Source organism: Pongo abelii, chromosome 12 (genome assembly GCF_028885655.2).
Source record: "Pongo abelii isolate AG06213 chromosome 12, NHGRI_mPonAbe1-v2.0_pri, whole genome shotgun sequence".
Taxonomy (NCBI): Eukaryota; Metazoa; Chordata; class Mammalia; order Primates; family Hominidae; genus Pongo; species Pongo abelii.
In genome coordinates, this window is record NC_071997.2 from 104,792,523 (window position 1) to 104,815,069 (window position 22,547).

At 36.2% G+C, this 22,547-nt stretch overlaps 1 protein-coding gene across 10 annotated transcripts in view; it reads right to left on the bottom strand.

Moving 5' to 3' along the window:
* The window catches only part of BABAM2 (BRISC and BRCA1 A complex member 2), a 457,873-nt gene that overhangs the window by 340,040 nt on the left and 95,286 nt on the right, over positions 1 to 22,547 (bottom strand). For all 10 annotated transcript variants that reach the window (XM_024241865.3, XM_054545266.1, XM_054545271.2 and 7 more), the window contains 1 exon segment: positions 16,170 to 16,264. In XM_024241865.3, coding sequence (XP_024097633.1) covers positions 16,170 to 16,264 — 95 coding nt within the window.

The following is a 22,547-nucleotide window of genomic DNA, read 5'->3' on the forward strand; positions in this document are numbered from 1 at the left end:
CAGGATGCAGATAATTTCTCTGAAAAATGTTTTTTAATGGCTAAGTGTTTTTTTTTTTTTTTTTGCTTTTTAAAAATGTTGGAGAAAACATATATTAGAACCAGTTTCAAAATTTATGAGACTCTTCCTCTGTAATGTGCCCATTCCTGTAGATAACCCAAGTACAGCAGAGCAATCCCAATCCTAAAGACTTCAGTAAGCACAAAACCTCATTGCTATATCAGTTGAAAGATAAGTACAAAAATCAAAACAAACTGCTTCAGTTATAAAGGTAAACTTAGGGCTTCTTTGAAAATACATCCATGTGCTAAGCTCTCTCTGGTAATGATTATATGTTGCCCTTGGTCATTTTGGCCTCCGCACCTCTGGTTTTCTTTCCATTTTTACATTCAAATATTACCGTCTTTATTTCCTAAAATGGCCTTGTGAGATAAGTACTTATCAGTTTTATCAATAAATAAATACATAGATCCTGCATAATCCACCTAGTAATCAATAAAACTAAATCTAGAGTTCAGATCTGTCTCGCCCATATTCATTTTCAATACCTGTAGTTCTCGACTCTGGCTATAACACTAGAATTGGCTTTGTTTTTTGTTGTTTTTGAGACAGGGTCCCACTCTGTCGCTCAAGCTGGAGTGCTGTGGTACAATCTCAGCTCACTGCAGCCTCAACCTCCCAGGCTCAAACGATTCTCCCACTTCAGCCTCCCAGGTAGTGCAATTACAGGTGCGCACCATCATGCCTAGCTAATTTTTGTTTTTTGTAGTGACAAGGTTTTGCCATGTTGCCCAGCCTTAGAATTGGCTTTCTAAAACCACTGATGCCCAGGTTCTACCCCAGACTAAATAAATAAATTGAAATCTTTGGGAGCTGGGATCCAGCAATCAATACATTCCTGATTTCCCCATGAAATAATCACAGCACCACACAGCAATACAAGAAGAGAAATGTAGAAAGCAGGATGGCAGACATGGTCAACATTAAATTATCTACTTGCACAACGAAGCTTTGATGTCATTTTCTTTTTTCACCCTACAGTCACCCACTTCCTCACTCCCAAATCAGTAAACACCAAGAAGTCACATAATTTTAGTATTTGCCTACATGAAGTATATTGGGAACATAAATCCTAATAATCACCAAAATGTATAAAACAATTCTAGCTAAAACACCCTCTAGATGATTTATAATTCTATACCCTCTTTAGCTACTGGCTCCCTTTATTATATTTTGTGACCATTTACTCCTTTCTGCATCTCTATCTTCCAACTGAGATTTTTGTCTTTCATCTCCCTGAAGAATTAGTAATGGTTTGCTAATGATGAAGTCTCCGCTTTTGTTTACTTGAAAATGGATTTATTTCACTTAAATTAGTCAATAATCTTTTTGCTAGGTATAGGATTTTAAAGAGTTGTTTAGTTTATCACATTAAATATATCACTAAACTGTATTCTCTCTTCCATTAATGCTATTAAGAAGTCAGCTAACAATCTAATGGTTGCTCTCTTGTTCTCTCTGGTTTCTTTTTTTAGATTTTTCTCCTTGTCTTTGGTTTTCTGTAATTTGCCATGATGTGTCTAGGAGTAAATTTCTTTGTAGGTAGCCATCTTAGGATTAAGTGGACTACCTGAATCTGAGTAATTACATTGATTAATATATATATATACTGAATATATTTAGCTCTTTTTTAAAAAAACTTTATTGTAAAATATAACAAATATATGGGACAAGTTCACAAAACAAAAATGAATACCTTAATTAATAACAATCACAAAACCAACATCTGTGAAATAGATGGAGCATATGTACAAAGCTAAGCTCATCAGCACATTCTATTCCCCAGAGCAATAATGTTCATAGATACAATGACCTATATGAGGAAAGTCAAGACAAGTCTCAATTCCAAGACTTTGTGATACAAGACTTTCTTTTCTTTGGAACTTGGTGTTGTGATGTTCACCTAGAAGTACTAGGAGATACTAGGAAGAGCCTAAGAATAATATCAGCATGAGCGTAAGGCAGAGCAAAGCCCTGATAACATTGTTTAAGCCCTAAAACTATTCACACTGCAAGCTAGTTCTACCCCTGGTCTTCACTGTTATATGAATCAATAAATTCCTTTTTTTTTTTTTTATCTGTTCGATTGTATTTTCTGTCACTTGCATGTCATCAGGTTCTAACCGCTACAATTTATCATGCGATTGCCTTTCCTGAACTAATTTCTTCCTCATTTGAATTTTGTTATTACCTTTCTGATATAGTTTGGACATTTGTCCCCTCCAAATCTCATGTTGAAATCTAACTCCCAATGTTGGAGGTGGGAGGTGTCTGGTGCATAGGGGTGGTGCATAGGGGTGGGTCTATCCTCATGGTAATGAGTGAGTTCTCACCCTGAATTCACATGAGATCTGATTGTTTGAAAAATTGTAGCACCCCCTCCTCTCTCTCTTGCTCCTGCTCTCACCGCATGATATGCCTACTTCCCCTTTGCCTTCTGCCATGATTGTAAGATCCCTGAGGCTCTTTCCAGAAGCAGATGCCAGCACCATGTTTCCTGTACAGCCTGCAGAACTGTGAGCCCAAATAGACTACTTTTCTTTATAAATTACTCAGTCTTACATACTATTTAATAGCAACACAAGAACACACTTTCTTTTCTACCTTGTATCACAGTTCCATCCTGCCTTATAGCATAACTGTCTGTAGCCATATTTTCTCCACCACCAAAGTGTGAGCATGGAGCACAGTGCCTAAATATGAGGTATTCAATAAACAGGTATTGAAGAAACTGTGAATGCATCAATGAATCATTCATTTTTGTATCCCTTGCACCTAGTGCAAGCCTTAAATATAATACAGGCTCAATACGTTTGTAGAAGGAATTAACTAACAAAAAGATAGGAATAATATCACAGGAAGGCAGACGTCAGTACATAAACAAATGGGATCTTAAAATAATCCTTCCTGGTGACTAGAATGATCCATGTGGAAGTAGATAAGAGTTGAAGACATCAGTAAAATCATGTTTCCCTTAATATAGGTACAGATGGCTACACAGACCAATATTTATAGATATGCACATTTCCTTGCTCTGTGAGCTAAAAGACCTAAATAAAAGCAATAACATCCCAGTAGCAACAAGCACATCTAGCACTAAGATCTTGGTTTCTAAGACCTTTCTCCAATAAAAAGGACAAGGGATCCTTGGAGAAATGGCTGATACTAAGACTGGAGCAGGAAACTGACAAGATGAACTAAGATCATCTCATAGTGCCAGAAAGTAAGGAAATGCCACAAAAAAAACAAACAAATAAAAACATCTATAATGATGGGGGCATATCAAAGGAATATAGGAACCAAGTGGAAAAACTTCCAATGGCCAAAGCTGGAAGAATTTGAAGAACAAAATAAATAACATAGTATTGGACTGTAACCCAAAGTATAAAATAAATATCTATAAGTCCACACTGATACAAATAAATGATTGAATACATTAATAAATGGAGAGAATAGACAAATCTTCCAGGCAGTAGAATTCCAAATAATTTATGTAGACACTGCCCTCAAAGAGGGCATAACTCCCCTCTTCTGTGGGTTGCACACAGTGAGACCCTTCCATAGTAAAGGATAAAAGGGGGAAAGAAAGAGTAGCTTTACAGGGTAGCAAACACTCCCTCAAGCCAAGTGATTAAGGTCAACAATAGTGAAAAGTCATATCAATAGTATGTGACTATCAATATGACTTGATATGTGATGAAAATGGCTTTGTACCTCCGAGGTCTTTCTACCAAAAGCCTATAACATGAAAAAACCATCAGACAAATCCCAACTGAGTGACATTCTATAAAATACCTGGCCATTACTCTGCAAAACCATCAAAGTTATCAAAAACAAGGAAAATATGAGAAACTGTCACAAAAGGAACCCAAACAGACATGAGGACTAAATGCATTGTAGAATCCTAGATGGTATCCTAGAATAGAAAAAGGACATTAAGAAAAAATTTTTTAAATCTGAATAACGTATGGACTTTAGTTAATAATAATATATCAATACTGGTTTGTCGACAAATTGTCACAAATGTACCATAGTAATATAAGATATTAACAATAGGGGAAGCTGAATGTGGGGCACTTAGGAACTCTCTGCTCTCTGTACTGTCTTGGCAACAATTCTATAAATCTAAAACAAAAATTCTAAAATTAAAACTTTATTAAAAGATAAATAGCCCTTCCCTCAAAAGATCCTGTATACCAAAAGCACACAAAGCAAGCTAGTTTTAAGAACAGCCTTTGAAACGAGTGAAGAATACGAAATAATTAATCAACAATCAACTGTACATTCTTTTTAAATGTATAATAAAAGTCTGACTCCTCTGAAAAACTAATGTATACACATGAAGTTCGTAACTATTTCAGGGAGCATGCTTAACAGCAAGTGGCTAAAAAGGCATTAAAAATTTCTGAAATCCTTAGTACCATAAAGGAAAAAATATTATCCTCAAATCATGAACATCTCACAAAAGTTTCGATGTCTTGGTTAAACCATACTAGGAAGAAGGAAAACAAAACCTAAGGCTGTGGAAGTTTTTTAAAATCACAGTATAGACTGACAATGAATAATCCTTAGCATTGTATTCTAAACCCCTTACAATTCTACTTCAACCTACTTTTGTAACCGTATTTTCTACTATTTGCCCATGCAAACTACTCCAAGCAAACTGGCTTGCTCAGTGCTTCCAATATGCCATCCTTGGTATATGATGCTTCTCTGTACTTTTGTCCCCTGTTTAAATCCTACTCCTGCTTGAAAAGCAGCTAGAACCCTTCTTCCATAAAGTCTCAGATCACCTTAGGTACAATAAGCACTACGTTCTACTTTATCAGACTTCTTGTCCCATTAATGTGGTACTCAGCATATTCATTCATTAAAACAAAAACAAAATATTAGTGTGCCTGATACCACAAATAGACGTTAGGAAAACTAAAGACAAGTAAGATAATAGTCTCTGCCTTCAAGGTGTTCTCACAAATGTATAGAAGACAAAAAGGTAAACAAGCAATTACTAGACAGAATACAATGCTACAAAGGTGTATATAATGTGCTATGATAATATACTGTACTATAATTTGCTACAATATTTCCCTTTTAATGTCTAAGTCCTGATTCTCCAATTAAACCAAAGTCCTCTTGAAAGGTTGGTTCTCTATCTTCTACTCAATGCTATACATATATTAGCTAAAAACAATTTTGATGATACTAAAACCTTCATTTCTCCCTTATTTTCTTAAGACAAACAAAGGTAAAAGCCCTGTCCACAGACAGTAGTCTTAAAATAATGAATTAATAGATTTTTTTAGTAAGTTATCAACCATAACCAACTATTAGTTATTCAGGGTGAGGGGAAAGATAGTTAAGAATTCACAAGTAATCACCATTTCATTTAGATTCAAGTGGAACTCTCTATGAGTAACAAACAAAAATAAAGAAAAAGGACTGGTTTGAGATACATCTTTTATCTTCCTGCAGAGCTACTAGCAATCAGGAACAGATCAAAAGAACAGAAACCAATTTTAAAAGGTGCTTAAGATAAATCTGTAATGTCTTAGGAAAAATGCTTATGATAATATATAAAGTAAAAAAAAATTGAAAAATGTAGACAAACATACGTCCATGTGGCATAGGCAGAAAAACACCAGAAATAAAAATCTACTAAAATGTGAATATTCATCTTTAACTCATCTAGGGTTACAGACTGGTTTTTCTTGGTACTTACTTGTATTTCGAATGTTAATAATAATAATTATTATTATCATTTTAAAATCCAGCTCTTTGAAGGGAATGATGGAGAGAATAGGAGGCGACAAAGAGCGGATGGATGACGAGAGATGACCAACAAAAGACAATGGGTAATCTTCAAAACTGATTAAATAACTCCTCTGGATAAGCATTTTTTTTTTTCTTGAGACTGAGTCTCACTCTGTTGCCCAGGCTGGAGTGCAGTGGCATGATCTTGGATCACTGCAACCTCCACCTCCCGGGTTCAAACGATTCTCCTGCCTCAGCCTCCTGAGTAGCTGGGATTACAGGTGTGCACCACCACGCCCAGCTAATTTTTTTATTTTTAGTAGAGACAGGGTTTCACCATGTTGGTCATGCTTGTCTCAAACTCCTGACCTCGTGATCCACCCACCTCAGCCACCCAACGTGCTCGGATTACAGGCGTGAGCCACCATGCCTGGCCCTGGATAAGCATATTCTTGAACTGCAATGGTTTATACTCAACTCAGTACCTCATTTTCCCAATAGCTGTTTTACAAATTCAATAGAGTAAATCAAAAGTGGCAACATCTGCTAAATGTTATATTTACCATTGGATTTCAAAAAATAACTTAGTTTGCCTTTTTTTCATTTGTCTTAGGAGAGTGAATGTTTCTAATACACCTTGTTTGTGCTTTCAAGGGGCTCTGTTTTTCTACAACTATGCTTTTAAAGCCTTGTTTATAACACGTGCTTTCAAATTATATGTGTATGCATATGTGTATATATTAATACTCTTCTTAATCTATAATTGGCTATAATAGCAACGCCTTTGGAAAACAGATGAAATCATAAAACTTAATTTTGAACCAGGGTTCTTCTACTGTCTTCCTTTAGGAAGTATATATTTTTAAAAATAACATCAACTTTCTTCCTACTTCATCAAATGTTTCCCTGGCTGATGAAACAGACATGGTAGAAATACAGTAGTTTTTAGTTCATCAACACATAAACCAGTTCTCCACCAAAATTTCTAGTAATTTTCTCATATTCTCTTGGGTCATTTACTGATGATGCATCCTTTGATTACAAGCTGCATTCAACTCAAGAGAACCAGAGATGCCATGCTAAATAGTGTTTTATTTCTACCTTAGGAATATATATATTGGAAGTTAACATCTAGGTTTTCATATAAAAGGAAGAAGTACAGTTATCTTCATTTTATTAATTTGTTATTGAACATTTTATTAATATCAAACATTTTTATTAATTATTAATTTTATTAATTCTGTATTCCTACCAAGGTGTAATACATGTACATTGTATTTTATGATCTGCTGAAGTCTTTTGTACTTTTGCTTTGAAAGTAAATTTTAAAATTATATGTTCTCAAAATATAATGGAGAGGACTTCCAGGTGGGATGAAGTAGCTCTGTACAGATCAGCACTCTCAATAAGAACAACTAGAAAGCTAAATAAAATATAGAAATCTATTTGAAGGCATTTGCTATCTATGGAAGCAATGAGAACTGGGAGGCTGAGAATCGAGAGGAGAAAACCTCAGGGAGAGGAGCTGATGTCTGCAGCTGCTTTTACCCTGGGGACATTTGCAAATTTAGGGTACAGGAGGGAGGCTGAGAATCCAGGCTATGCACAGTCACAAAACTGCTGCTGAGGCTAGAGAAACCATTGGAACTTTTGGCAGAGTGTTGAGAGACCTCAAACATGCAGCCAGCTCCCCTCAAGACTTTGATGAATTCTGGGGTAGCCCAGGTCAAGAAGCTAAAAATTAAGAAAACGCCTGTGAAAAGCAGAGCAAAGCAATCAGCAGTCTTGTAAGACATTTAGAATTTGAGATCCACACTGCTTGTGTGTTTAAATATTTGACAAATGACAGAGAATTCTATTCTGAAGTATGTTGTGGGCCAAGGCACTCAGAATTGTTTAGGAACACTGGCCACTCCAGTCTCCCAAGTAAAACCCTGAAGAGCACTATCCCAGAACAGAAGTGAACTAGAAGTAAACAGACTCTTACCAAAGCCAGAAACTAGCTTCGACTCGGCAAAATCCCTGATTAAAGTGACCATCCAATCACATCAGCCTATGTCCCTATCAGAGGGGACAGTAAACCCTCTCTCTGGAAGAAGACTGCGTTATCTGGAGCCTCTGTAGTTTTTTAACTGGAATGTCTGACATTCACTCAAAACTACCAGAAACACCAAAAACAGAACCACATGATGGATAACCAAGAAAAAAGCAAACAAAACACACACAGAAAAATCAAAGGATATTCCAGATATTAAAATTAGCTCACATGGACTGGAAAATAAATATGATTAACACAAGCAAGAAAGTGGAGAAAGCCATTTAGATATAGATGAAAAGATAAGTTAACCAGATAATTGGAATTTATAGAAAATAATCAAATAGAATTGTAAAACTGAAGAACATATTCTCTAAAATTAAGAACTCATGAGGGGCCAGGCGCGGTGGCTCACGCCTGCAATCCCAGCACTTTGGGAGGCCGAGGTGGGCAGATCATGAGGTCAGGACATGGAGACCATCCTGGCTAACACGGTGAAACCCCATCTCTACTAAAAATATAAAAAAAATTAGCCGGGTGTGGTGGCAGGCGCCTGTAGTCCCAGCTACTTGGGAGGCTGAGGCAGGAGAATGGCGTGAACCCGGGAGGCGGAGCTTGCAGTAAGCTGAGATCGTGCCACTCCACTCCAGCCTGGGCGACAGAGCAAGACTCCATCTAAGAAAAACAAATAAACAAACAAAAAAGAACTCACGAGGATGGGTTTAATAGTAAAAATAATAAACTGGAAGATAAGTTTGCCATTATCTAGTTGTGCTATTCATTCATTTATTGCCTCTCATCTCCCAGAGCCATTCTGCTTTACCCTGTTTATGAAGCGGGCGCCAGACCCTGTAAACATTTTTCTTCTGCCAGTGGGTGCAGTGTTCAGCTTGTCAACAGAGAGTGATGGAGGAACAGTGCAAGGCACAGCAGAGGGAGGAGCTTCTTATCCTGGTTCTGTGTACTTTCCTCCCTGCTCCCATGGTGCAGCTGCCAGAGCCATAAAGGAGACCTATTAGTGCTCATCCTCCAGCCTGTTTCACTGAAACCAGCCCATTTCCATTTTGCCAGCTCTGGCTTACCAGCACCCAGTAGGCCACCTGCACCAATTCTGGCTCACAGCATCCCCAGTGAAGGTCTTCATCTTCCCGTAGCCTGCAGCCACACCCTCTCCAACAAGGAGGTGGGAATCTCAGCTGTGACGGGGTGTGATGGGGGAAAGGGTCTTCAAAGTTTGTCCCTCTCCCTTAGCTCTAGAATAGCTGCTCCCTACAACTGCTAGTCTTGCATTCTTTAGAGATCTCCTTTACCCCTTTAGGTAAATAATTCTTTATATTAAATTTTCCCTGTTCAAATTACTGCTATGGTTTCTGTCTCCTGACTGGACCCTAACTCATAAACTAATAAAGTTGAGAAACTTCAAACTGTCCTATCATCTATACTATATGACCCAGCAAGTCCACCCTTCGATACATATCCATCAGGAATGGATATATGTGCATTAACCAAGACATGTACAAGAATGTTCATAGTGGCAATATTCACAACAGCAAAAAAACTGAAAATAACCTAAGTGTCAATCAATAGTAGAATGGATAAACTGTGGTATGCTCATACAATAGAATACTATCAGCAATGAGCATGAACATCAACCAAAGTAACTACATGGATGACACTCACAAATAAATACTGAGTGAAAGAAGACAAGCACATAGTTTGACTCCATTTGTATGAAGATCAAAAAGAGGCAAAAATAATGATGACATCATAAGTCAGCATAGTGTTTACTCTGAGACAAAGTGGTCATAGTGATGGAATAGGACATGAGTGAGGCTTCTGGATGTTGGAAATATCATTTCTTGATATTTCTTGATATCTAGGTGCTACTTGATCTAGGTCTTGATCTAGGTGCTACTTGATCTAGGTCTTGATCTAGATCTTGATCTAGGTGCTACAGGTGTGTTTGATCTAGGTGTGTTTGATCTAGGTGTGTTGATCTAGGTGCTACAGATGTGTTTACCTTTTGGAAATTCACCATGCTAGACACATGATTTATACTCTTCTGTATAAATGTTATTTGGTAATAATAGTTACCTAAGAGATATATATTATTCATAAAAAATCAAATAATATGTTTCCAAGTCCCTGGTACTTACCACACATACGTGGATATGGTAAAGTGCCCCTCTCCATGTTCCCACAGTACTCTGTACATATACCTCTATCTCCACACTTGTCACCCTGTGCTATAATTCTGCTTATCTGTCTTGAGCACTATGTTCAGCTTCAGGGCTAAGGACTAGTGCTTTATAGGTCTCAAATGAGGCATCAAATGGAGATTTGAAAAATGAGAGAACATTCCATTTTAAAATGTGTTGTAGGCCAAGGCACTTAAAAGTGTCTAGGCATCAAGCACCATCCATCTGGATAGCGTTTTTCAAGTGTGTGACATGCAGTCCATTTCAGCTTAGTGCACTCTTTGTATATATTTTGTGTATACTGGGGATGGGAACTATTTTGCAAGGACACATTCAGAAGATGTCCTTCTGCAGGTAGCACAGTGAAGAGCACAGGAGGAAAAGTGACAAGGTGTTGGTACTCTTACATTCAACGCAAGCAGAACAGTCACTGAAGGACTCATACAACCAGTGACTAATACCTGCAGTAGCATTAGGTTCACTACCCTGAAGATGCTTGTCCCAAACACTAAATTACCCTCAGCTTCCTCAAACCAGGAAGTCAGATAGCAGTGGTTTCCAATCCACTATAATTGCAACATGCTTTTCTCATTTAAATTTATGATCCACCCTTCCTCCTTCATGCAACTTTAAGTTAAAGTGAATTATCATTATTACCTTGGGGGTAAAGAATTTCATAATATCCTTTGAGGGAGCTGAACATACCACAGGGTGTTGCAAAACAAAGGCTGAAAATCATTGTTTCAGAGGTTCTGTTAACTGATTTTATTTTTATCCCTCCAAATTTCTCTAAAACTAAATTTTTTTCCACTTTTTAAAATTTTAATCTAAAGTGTATTTTCTAGTCCTGGAAAGCTGCAAGTCCCTTAAGGGATGCAGAACCTTAAAAGAAATCTGTTCATCTAACAAACATGTATTGTATACCCCTACATACCAGGCACTCTTCAAATTACCAGGATACAGCAGTGAACAAATTCCACTCTCTCCTGAAGCTGCCAATCCAGTGAAAAGACAAGGATGACTTATTATCCCAGTTTGCCTGGGACTGCCCTTTTTTAACTCTGAATGTCCTGCATCCCAGAAAACCCTTCAGTCCAGGGCAAACCAAGGCAGTTGGTCACCCTGGCAGAGACAGACACCAAACAAGCAACCAAAAATCATCAAATAACGATAAGTGCTTTGAAGAAAATTGACAATGACAAAGATGAGAGTGTAGTGAAGAGAGTATTGCTATTTTGCATAGGGATAACAGGGAAAGCCTCTCTGATATAATGACACTTCAAGAAAGGAGAGAACAAGCCATTCAGGTAAGTGGAGGAGGGGTTACAGGTAGAGTGAATAAAAAATGGTCAATAGCAAATGAAAAGGCCCTAGGGTGGGAGTGTGTTTAGAATGTCTGAGGAATGGCAAGGATGCCTCTGTGGCTGGAAACGGCTGAGCAAGGAGCAAAAGAGCAAAAGAGAAGAAGTTTAAGTTAAAGAAGCAACTGGGTGACAGCTATAGCATAACCTACCCATCACTTAACTTCTTCTAGATTATTTTAATCCCACAATTCCAACCTACAATAATTTTCCTTTTTTATTATAATGGAGACTCTGTCTTAATTTATTGAACATCCTCTCTTCTCACATCATATATTGTATGTGAAAAACAGTATTTAACTACCCCATAGCATTGCTTTTGTTTCAATTACTCCAACATTTAATTATATACTACCTGTATTTGCTTTTAGATATCTGTATCTTACCTCCCTAAAATTCACTGATGGATTGATTGAGAGACAGGGTACTAGGATTACAAGGCATGAGCCACTGCACCCAGCCACCTCCGTAAAATTTAGACTTCTTGAGGTCAAGTTCCATATTGAACAGTGTTCAACGCACAGTATGCAAGCAATAAATACTAATGGATATGACTCTTTGTCTTTTGTTTATTTTTATGCTCAAAATAAAGAACTCTTACAACTGAACCATAAAAGACAATCCAATTTTTAAATGGGTAAAGGATGTGAATAGACATTTCTCCAAAGAATATATACAAATAGCCAATAGGCACATGAAAAGATGCTCAGTATCATTAGCCATCAAAAAAGCACAAATCAAAACCACAGTGCGATACCACTTCATTTGTGGGTATGAGATACCACTTCATACCCACTAGAATGGCTATAATAAAAAAGACATAATAGCAAGTGCTGCTGAAAATGTGGAGAAACTGAAACACTCATACGCTGCTGGTAAGAATGTAAAATGCCACAGCCACTTTTGAAAACAGTTTGGTATTTCCTCAAGAAGTTAAACATACAGTTACCATTTGACCCTGAAATTCCATTCCTAGATATATATCCAAGAGAAATAAAAATATCCACACAACAGTAGTTACAATAGCTAAAACATGGCAACAACCTGTAAGTCTATCAACTGATGAATGGATAAACAAAATGCAGTATATGCACACGATGTAATCGTATTTGGCAATAAGAAAATAAAACAGTAATACATGCTTCATTGAAAACAATACGCTAAGTCAAAGAGGTCAGTAACAAAGGACAACATATTATATGATTCCATTTATATGTAATGTCCAGAATAGGCAAATCCATAGAGACAAAATGCAGATAAGTTGCTACTTCGGGTGGTGGTGGATCAGGGTGGGAATATAGGGAAGTGACTACTAATAAGTTTAAGGTTTCTTTTTGGGATTATGACAAGGTTCTAAATTTGTGGTGATAGATGCAAGTTGCACAATTCTGTGAACATACTAAAAACCATTGAATTACACACTTTAGGTGAATTGTATGGCATGTAAATTGTCTCAATAAAGCTGTTACTTAAAAAAACTTTTGAACTGTCTCCAGAATGGAAAACAATACTTCACTAGAAATAATGTTAAGCAAAGGCAAACAGCCTTCTGTTGGAAACATTACTATAAAAGATGGATTCAATCAGTGGTTCCCAGTAACAGTTCAGAGTAATCATAAAAATAGCCCAGAGACTTTAATAAGTTCTTGGGCTCCCCAAAGGATACAATTCAGTAGGTCCAGTAATCTGTATTTTTAAAAGGCTTTTCAATTTATTTTAATGTATATCTAGAATTGGGAACCAGTGAACCATTAATGTCCTAACTCAATGATTTTATGAGAGTTTACCTTTGCTATCTATGAGATACCTCTCTATCTAGTATTTTCCATTTATCTGAAAATCTCAAGTTCCTTAATGGAACTCACCTCCCTAAATGAAGAGTCTGAGTTTAGAAAGAGGTGGCCTCATTGGATGGATCACAGCACTTCACACATTCCTATTAACCTCATGTGTGTCCTTTACTTAAGCTATCTCAAATCCTTTTTTTTTTTTCCAGAAACAATTTGATTTAAATAAATTGAATAAGTAAAAGATTACATATATTACATATATTCTCTAAAACCAGATTTCTCAAACTGAGACACATTGAAGAGTCATTTTTTTCTCAAATATTTATAATTTAATACATTTTTGTTTTAAAAATACAGGTATATTATAGAATCAAATATAAAATTTTCATGAATTTTTAAGATAAAACCCAGAAACTTCAAAGAAATTCCACACTTGCCACAGGAACTACTTTAGACTACACTCCCAGGTTCTAAGGGTATATACTCATGCCCTTCTGCAAGGCACACTTTAGGAAAAATCCAAGAAATCTAGGCATTCTGTTTTCCACTCCATGGGTGATGAAATTTGTATTCCCCCTTCATTCAGAACCATATGTAGACTAGTCAGGTTATTAATGATTGTGCTCTGAGCACTTCAGGAAGGAGAAAAATATCTGAACTGAATCCAAGAATTAAACCAAAATCTGTTAACAAGTGAGTGAAAAATCTTTCAGAGACAAGCTACACTCAGAGAAATGTCTGCTGGGGGATCAGGCCTTGTAGTTAACCTGTCTGGTGTTTTAATCAGACAACAATAACCATCAAGAGCAACCTCCAGAACCATTTGGACATCGCCCAGCTAGTGCAGGGTACGCTCTGGTTGCTTATCTGGGCTTGCTCAGCCCACTGATCCATGAAGAAGCCCTGGGTAGTCTACCCAAGGCCGTAGATGAACTATCACTAAAGAGAAGGTGTTCCCCTAGATTTGCAATCTTTCACTTAGATCTAGTGCTTTGATTTTTTTGGGTATTCTTTTTCAGCTATTTTCTCAAAACATTTGTGATAACTTCACTCAGGGACTAAACTTCTTAAGAGTGGTGTTATAATATCAGGTCTGATACAGAATTATATAAATCTAGGTCAATTTCCTCAATATTAAAATGGAAGAGTAGAATAAAATGAATCTTAAGATCCTTTCTAGCGTTTAAATTCTACACTTACACAATACTTGCCAAATATTAAAGATATGTGCTATGAATTTTAAATGCAATTTCAAAAAAAAGAAGTTGTAAACATGACTTTTTTATTCTTTCCATTATACTGCTTCTTCTTGCATCATCCTAGCTCAAAGCCCCTTCTCCCTCCACTGAATTTTTACAACCATCCTCAATTCTGGTCTTCGATCTCTCCTTATTCCATTATATTGACCACACTGCTATTAGATGATTCTCCCTTCATCATTTCCTTCAATGGCTCCTAGCCCAGCATTCAATGTGCTCCACAGTCTTCTCCCAATTTACCTTTCTAACCTTGTCGATCCCTTCCTTACATTGACTTACATTTCAGCAAACCTGTCAGTGCCTTCTGAAATACATTAGACAAATCCCAGCTTCTTCCAATGTGCTTATGTCATTCCCCCAATGTGCTTATGTCATTCCCCCACCTGAAATACTCTTTGTCATACCTTCCACTTTTGTTCCATTCTTCAAGAATGAGTACAAGTCTCACCTCAACTACAAAGTTTTTCTGACCACCTTCTTTAAAATTCCTGAGGCACTTAGGCTGGAATACATCTTTGGCATCCGGCATATGCTACCCTCCTCTGGGCAGATTTAATACAGAAGAAGTCTGTGGTGAAATCTCTGTGTCACTTTTTTTTCCAGGTTTGAGACTCTGAGCTTTAATACAGGGTGAATACGTAACACACAGCATCTAAAGGGGCCATATTGAACTCAGTTTTTTTAACTAAAAAAATTACAGCTTATGTTCAATTATTAGAAACTTCACCACAAATCCACCTTACTTTTGCCAACAATATTTTTACAGCTATGTTCTAATGTTTAAGTCAATACTTTAGGTTTGGGTTACTACTTCCTGTTTAATACCTTTAAAGGGTGGAAGCGGGGCAACAGTTCAAAGTAAGTCATCAAAACTTTCAATTATAAAACTTGAACAAGACAAAAAATTTCCAGGAAACAAAACTAAGAGTATAGTTTTGAACAACAATAAAACCTCTTCTAGTATAGGTATCATACCAAACTCAAATTTGAGAAGAAATAAAAAGAGACATTTTGTCTGGTCAGAACCATTTAAACAAAATGGCACATGTTTTTCCCCATCCACCATGCAAAACACACAACTTTTTTAGTAAGTACGTATGCTTACTAAAGCATATGTGCTCCAACAAGTACCACCACCCTTTCCCTAATGGTGAATATTTCTGCTTTAATTCCAGAAACATTTTATTTCAACTACAAAGTTTCTGGTGTTGCTTGATAAAGAACACTTAATCTGGTCTTTACCCTTCTGATAACAATACTGAGATACTGAGATAATGCGGATGCAAGTCCAAATTTGCCACTTTCACTACTATATAAAAACGGCTTCTTGAAGAGCCAAAAAACACTCTCCTAACGAGCCCTGTAATGAAGTGCTAGTAAACACTAGAAAATTGATTGCAGGCATGAAATATTACATTAAAACAAAGAAAATGTTTTCAACATGTCTCTTTAAACTGAAGTAAAAATATTTCAACCAATATGCTAGAGACTTTCATTAATTCAAAATACCCTGAAACTAAACAGCAATGAAAAAAACCTCTTATTTAACTACTATGGCACATAAAGAGTTCCATCAGTTTCACAGGACAGAGAAAAGAGGGGTGGGGAAAAAAATGCAGATGTGTGACAAATCTATCTGTTAAGCAACTGCTGAAAGCCAATTTTGTTTTCCTTTCACCAAAGAAAGATCATTCAAGCAAGTCTGCAGTACTCACCTGCAAAGCTGAGGGGTCTGGCAGGAATTCAGCATCTTCTCCAAAGATAAAATCAGGAGGCAGTTCTGGGTATTGGGCATTGAAAATGATATCCCCTGAAATAAAAGAAAATGACAGGTCCTTTTTATTTCCTTTCTAAGTATGAATATTCTGAAGACTGTATCAGAAAAACTTCTAAAAGAAATTTACATTAGTTTAAGAAAAACATTTGAAAAGCACTTTCCAGATGATTAATTCTTCAAATAAACTGATTTTTTTTTTTTTTTTTGAGACAGGATCTCACTTTGTCATCCAGACTGGAGTGCAATGGTGTCTTCTTGACTCACTGCAGCCTCAACCTCCCAGGCTCAAGCAATTCTCCCATCTCAGCCCCTCGAGGAGCTGAGACTACAGGAACATGCCACCATGCCCAGCTAATTTTTGTATTTTTATTAGAGATGGGGTTTCGCCATGTTGTGCAGGCTGGTCTCGAACTCCTGAGCTCGAGTGATCAACCCACCTCAGCCTCCCAAAGTGCTGGGATTATAGGTGTGAGCCACTATCCCAGGCCTGCTATCCTTTTTTAATTTAACATCCACAACAAGCAATCAAAAAAGCTTTATCTCCAAGTACACTATGAATGTAAATACCCAAGGAGAAAAGTAGAAGCAGCCACATCCAAAATATGTGCTGATTATTTTTACAGGAAACATTACTGTCCAATCACTGCCTGCTAATTAATTAGTAAGCCTTTATGAAGACTGATTCTGTATAGACACAGTCCTTGCCTTGCAGAAATTAAACATATATACCTTTCGTATAATGGAAAGAACATCTGGCTTATAGTTCACAAAAACTTAGATTTATATCCACAAGGTCTCATTATTTATTAGCTCAAGTGACCTTGAGCAAGTTTTAACTTCTTTAGACTTCAGTTTCTTCATCAGTAAGAGGTAGATATAATAGTACTAATGTCACAGATTTATTGTGACGATAAAAAGAGATGGCATGCCTAGCAGTGTCCAGCATATAGTAAGTTCTCAACATGTGATAATGGAAGTATTACTGTTGTTTTGAAACATAAGACAAATTTACAAAGTCTCATTAGCAAATTTACATTGCAAGTTCTTCTACCCGTTTCTTTTCTGAATCCTTCTGTAGCTCCCTCTTTTTCCTCTGCTCATCCCAAGAATCAGCTCTTATCATTATGCTAATACTAACAAGTAGATTAGTTTATCAACAATCTAACACACATATTGAGTTGTAATGTATAAAAATATGTATACTTGTGTACATGTATACCACCTCTGTACACATACATACATAGCAGTTTTATCAATCCAATCATTTTTACTGCTCAAACAGTATCTATAAAATTTTATCCATATGTAAACATTTAAACTTCAGTTCTCATTTGAGTCCTTAAATATCTATGTACTAGGCATTTCAATATCAAACTCAGCAAGACTAAAACATGATGATGACTCTCCCTTTTCTCACTCCTCTCGTTCCCTGATTCCATGCTAAAACTTCAGTGTCATCTTCAACCTTTCGTACACCCTGTATACTCTTAGAAAACAAGTCATCTCAATTTTTCCTCCAAAATGTCACTCATATGAATTTTTCCTACTGTTAACAGCCCCTTCCAGGCCCAGATTACCTAGTGCATACATTCACTCATCCACCGAATAAATATTTGAACTTTGCCATAAGCACTATGATAGGCATTAAAGAGCAAACAAACAAACAAACAAACAAACAAAAAAACCCTGCTATTAAAAGCTGACAGACTAAAGAAACTCAATCATTATCATACCTTTTAAAATGGTCTCGTAATACTAGCTGCCCTCCAGTTCATAATACATATTATCACCAAGTAAATATTCTTAATGTGCTATTTTGTCCGAAAACTTCCTAACTCAAGAAACTTAAATGAGTCTCTAAGATCAAATGGAGTAAAAGCAAACTTTTCAAACTGATATCCACCCTTCTCTTTATCTACAAGCCTGTCTTTTCTTCCAGTCAATAGGGATCTGCTCAATGCCCTCCAAATACTATGACACCAAATACTATATCTCTCTCCTTGCTCAGTTCTTACCATCCTTTATGAGCCCACTAAATTGTCTCTTGTATGAAGCCTACCCTAATAAATCCAGAATACACAGATCATTGTTACTTCTGAAATTAAAATCCTGACTAGTTACGCCATTCACCTGAGTATTTAGTTCTAAGTAGTCATATATTGTTTTATTGCTCTATTAATTTTAAAAAATCATAATAAACACAAGCTACCTGTGAGATACTGTGACACGCTGTGTCAATACAAAGATATTTATTCTCAAGGAGCTCATGTTTAGTGAGGGATATAAGACATAGACCCAGAGCCACATATACACAGCGGTACAAGGTGAGTACATATAATTGATCTTCCTAATTAAATTCTAAGCATCCAGAGAACAGACATGTTTTTATACTTATTTAATGTTTCTGACAGGGCAGAGTACAGCACAAATAGAATATATTCAATAAACATTCAACAAATTAAAGAAATTCTATTCTCTGAACTGAATGTCTAAGTGCTGAAAAAAATCTTCAGTGAAGAATAAGGCATAGCAACAAACATGAAAAAATGTTCAACATCACTCATTATCAGGAAAATGCAAATCAAAACCACAATACGATTACCACCTTACTCATGCAAGAATGGCCATAATCAAAAAAATATTAATGATAGATGTTGGCGGGGATGTGGTGAAAGGGGACACTTTTACACTGCTGGTGGGAATGTAAACTCGTACAACCACTATGGAAAACAGTGTGGAGATTCCTTAAAGAACTAAAAGTAGAAATACCATTTGATCCACAATCCCACCACTGGGTATCTACCTGGAGGAAAAGGAGTCATTATACAAAAAAGATACTTGCACACGCATGTTTATAGCAGCGCAATTCACAATTGCAAAACTATGGAACCAGCCCAAATGCCCATCAGTCAACAAGTGGATAAAGAAATTGTAGTTACACACACACACACACACACATACACACACATCATGGAATACTACTCAGCCATAAAAAGAAACAAAATAATGGCATTTGCAGCAACCTGGATGGAATCGGAGACCATTATTCTAAGTGAAGTAACTCAGGAATGGAAAACCAAACATTGTATGTTCTCACACATAAGTGGGAGCTAAGCTTTGAAGATGCAAAGGCATAAGAATGACATAATGGACTTTGGGGACTCGAGGGAAAAGGTGGGAGGAGGTGAGGGATAAAAGACTACACACTGAGTACAGTCTACACTGCTCCGGTGATGGGTGCACCTAAATCTCAGAAATCACTGTTAAAGAACTTATGCATGTAACTAAACACCACCTGTTCCCCAAAAACCTACTGGAATAAAAAATAAAAATAAAATAAAATGTGAGAAATGCAACATACACAAAAAAACTAAAAATAAAATACATTTTTATTTAAAAAAAGAAGAAGAAGGCATAGCAAAGTCACTCCTGGAGCTTTCTGTAGGGAAGAAATTTAAACAAGAAAATGTATCCTTCAGAGGACAGGTATAAAATTAAATTATCAAAAGTAGTACAACCACCACCTCTCACCCTACCCACTATCATCATCTCAGATGATCAACTGTATCTGTGATAAATTATAAAATTCAAAAGTGCTAACTATAAGGCATTAACTCAAGCCTTGGCTAAAAAGCACAAGTAGAGATAATATGAATGTCCTGATTACTCATTCTTTCAAATATACGCAGCAAGCATATTCTTTAGGACGGAACATATTTTAGAGATGTGTTTTTAAAAGTCCTATAGTTGGCTTACTTTAGTTACTTTAGGAAAAAAAATAAAAAAGTTAACAGAGCAAAGATATCAAAGTTTTGAAAAATACCAATCTAGGATCTATTGTCCCTTGACATTCTAAAAACAAATAACATGCGAAATTCCAATAAAAGAAATTTTATCCCTTTGCTACTATAGAAGAATGGCTGCATTTTCAAGTTCACAAAGGAACACTGCTAGTAATAAATATTTCCAAACTGGTAAACATTGAAAAAATCTACTTAAAGGAATATCCATTCTGGTTGATTCTATTCAACATTATACTGGAGGCTCTAGCAAGAACAATTTGGCAAAAAAAAAAAAAAAAAAAAAGATACAAAATGTATCTACGCTGGAAAAAAGCAAAACTATCTCTACCCACAGATGACATAAATCTTGCATGTAAAAAATCCCAATGAATCCACACAAACAATGAGAACTAATAAACAGCTTCAGCAAGGTTGCAAGATACAAGATAAATGTACAAAAATCAACCGCATTTCTGTACAGCAGTAATTAACGATCCAAAAATAATTTTTTTAAATTCCATTTACAATGAGATCAAAAAGAACAAAATACTAAGGAATAAACTTAACAAAAGAAGTATAAGAAATGTACACTAACAACTACACAACATTGTTGGAAGAAATTAAAGAAGGCCTAAATAAATGGAAAGACATCTCACGTTTGTCAACTAGAAGACTTACTATTGTTAAAATGGCAACACAACCCAAGTTGATCTGTAGATCCCATGCAATCCCTACCAAAGCCCTAGCTGGACTCTTTGCAGAAATTGACAAGCCAATCCTAAAAATTATATGAAAATGCAAGGGATGCAAATAGCCAAAGAAATATTTAAAAATAATTTGCAGGCCTTCTCAATTATAAAAGTTGTTACAAAGCTACAGTAATGAAGACAATGTGGTGCTGGAATATGGATAGGAATACAGATCAGTGGAATAGAATTCAGAGTCCATAAATAAACCTTCAAATTTATGGCCAACTGATTTTTGACAAGGGTGCCAAGACAATTCAATGGGGCAAAAAAGTATTTTCATCATCTCACACTCATTAGAAGAGCTACTCTCAAACAAAAAAATAACAAGGGTGGGTGAGAACATGAAGAAATTGGAACCCTTTGGAAGTGCTGGTGGGAATGTAAAATGGTACAGCCACTATAGAAAACACAGTGGTGATTCCACACAAAAAAATTAAAAATTAACATATGATCCAGAAATCTACTTCTGGGAATATACCCTAAGTAACTCAAAGCAGATTATCAGAGATATTTGCACACATCTGTTCACAGCAACATGATTCACAATAGCCAAAGAGTAGAAGCAACCCAATTGTCCACAAACAGATGAATGGATAAACCAATGTGACATATATATATATATATATGTGTGTGTGTGTGTGTGTGTGTGTGTGTGTGTGTGTATACACATAATGAAATATTATTCAGCCTTAAAAGGAGAAAAATTTTAAAACATGCTACTACATGAATGAATATTGACGACATCAAGTAAAATAGTCACAAAAAGACAAATACTATAATGACTCCACTTATACGAAACACCTGAAGTAGTGTGTTTCATAAAAGTACACTACTGAAGTGTACACTTAAAAAATGGTTAATATGGTAAATTTTGTTAAGTATATTTTATCCCAATTAAATGGGATTTTTAAGCATCTTTTCAACAAATGGTGATGGGACAACTGGAAAGCCACAGGCAAAAGAATGAAGTTGGGCCCCTACCTCATATCATGCAAAAATTAACTCAAAATGAATCAAAGACCTAAGTGTAACAGCAAAAAACTACAAGATTCTTCAAGGAAACATAAGAATAAATCTTTATAACTTTGGGCTGGGCAATGCTTTCTCAGACATGAAACCAAGATCAAGCAACAACAACAAAAACAGATAAATTAAACTTCATCAAAATTAAAAATTTTGGCCTTCAAATGAGACTATCTAGAAAGTGAAGACAATCCACAGGGAGATAATTTTGCAAATCATATAGCTAATAAAGGACTTCTACCCAGAACAAAGAAATCTCACAATTCAATAGAAAGGCAAACACCCCAATTTTAAAATGGGCAAAGGGTCTGAACAGATATTTCTCCAAGAAGATACACAAATGTCAAGTAAGTACATAGAAAGATGTTCAAGATCATTAGCCAACAGGGAAGTGCAATCAAAATCACAGTAAGATAGCTCTTAATTACCCACTTGGATGGCTATAATCAAAAAGACATATAATAATAAGTGTTTATGAGAATATGAAGAAACTGGAACACTTATACACTGCTGGTGTGAATGCAAAATGGTGCAGTCAGTTTTGAAAACAGTCTGGCAGTTCCTCAAGAGGTTAAACATAGAGCTACCATCTGACCCTACAAATCCACTCGTAGGTGTACATATACCCAACAGAAGTGAAGACATGTCCACACAAAACTTGCACATTGTTTGTACCAGCATTATGCACAATAGCCAAAAAGTGGAAACAACTAATGTCCGTCAACTGATGAATGAATAAATTGTGGCATTATACATGTAATG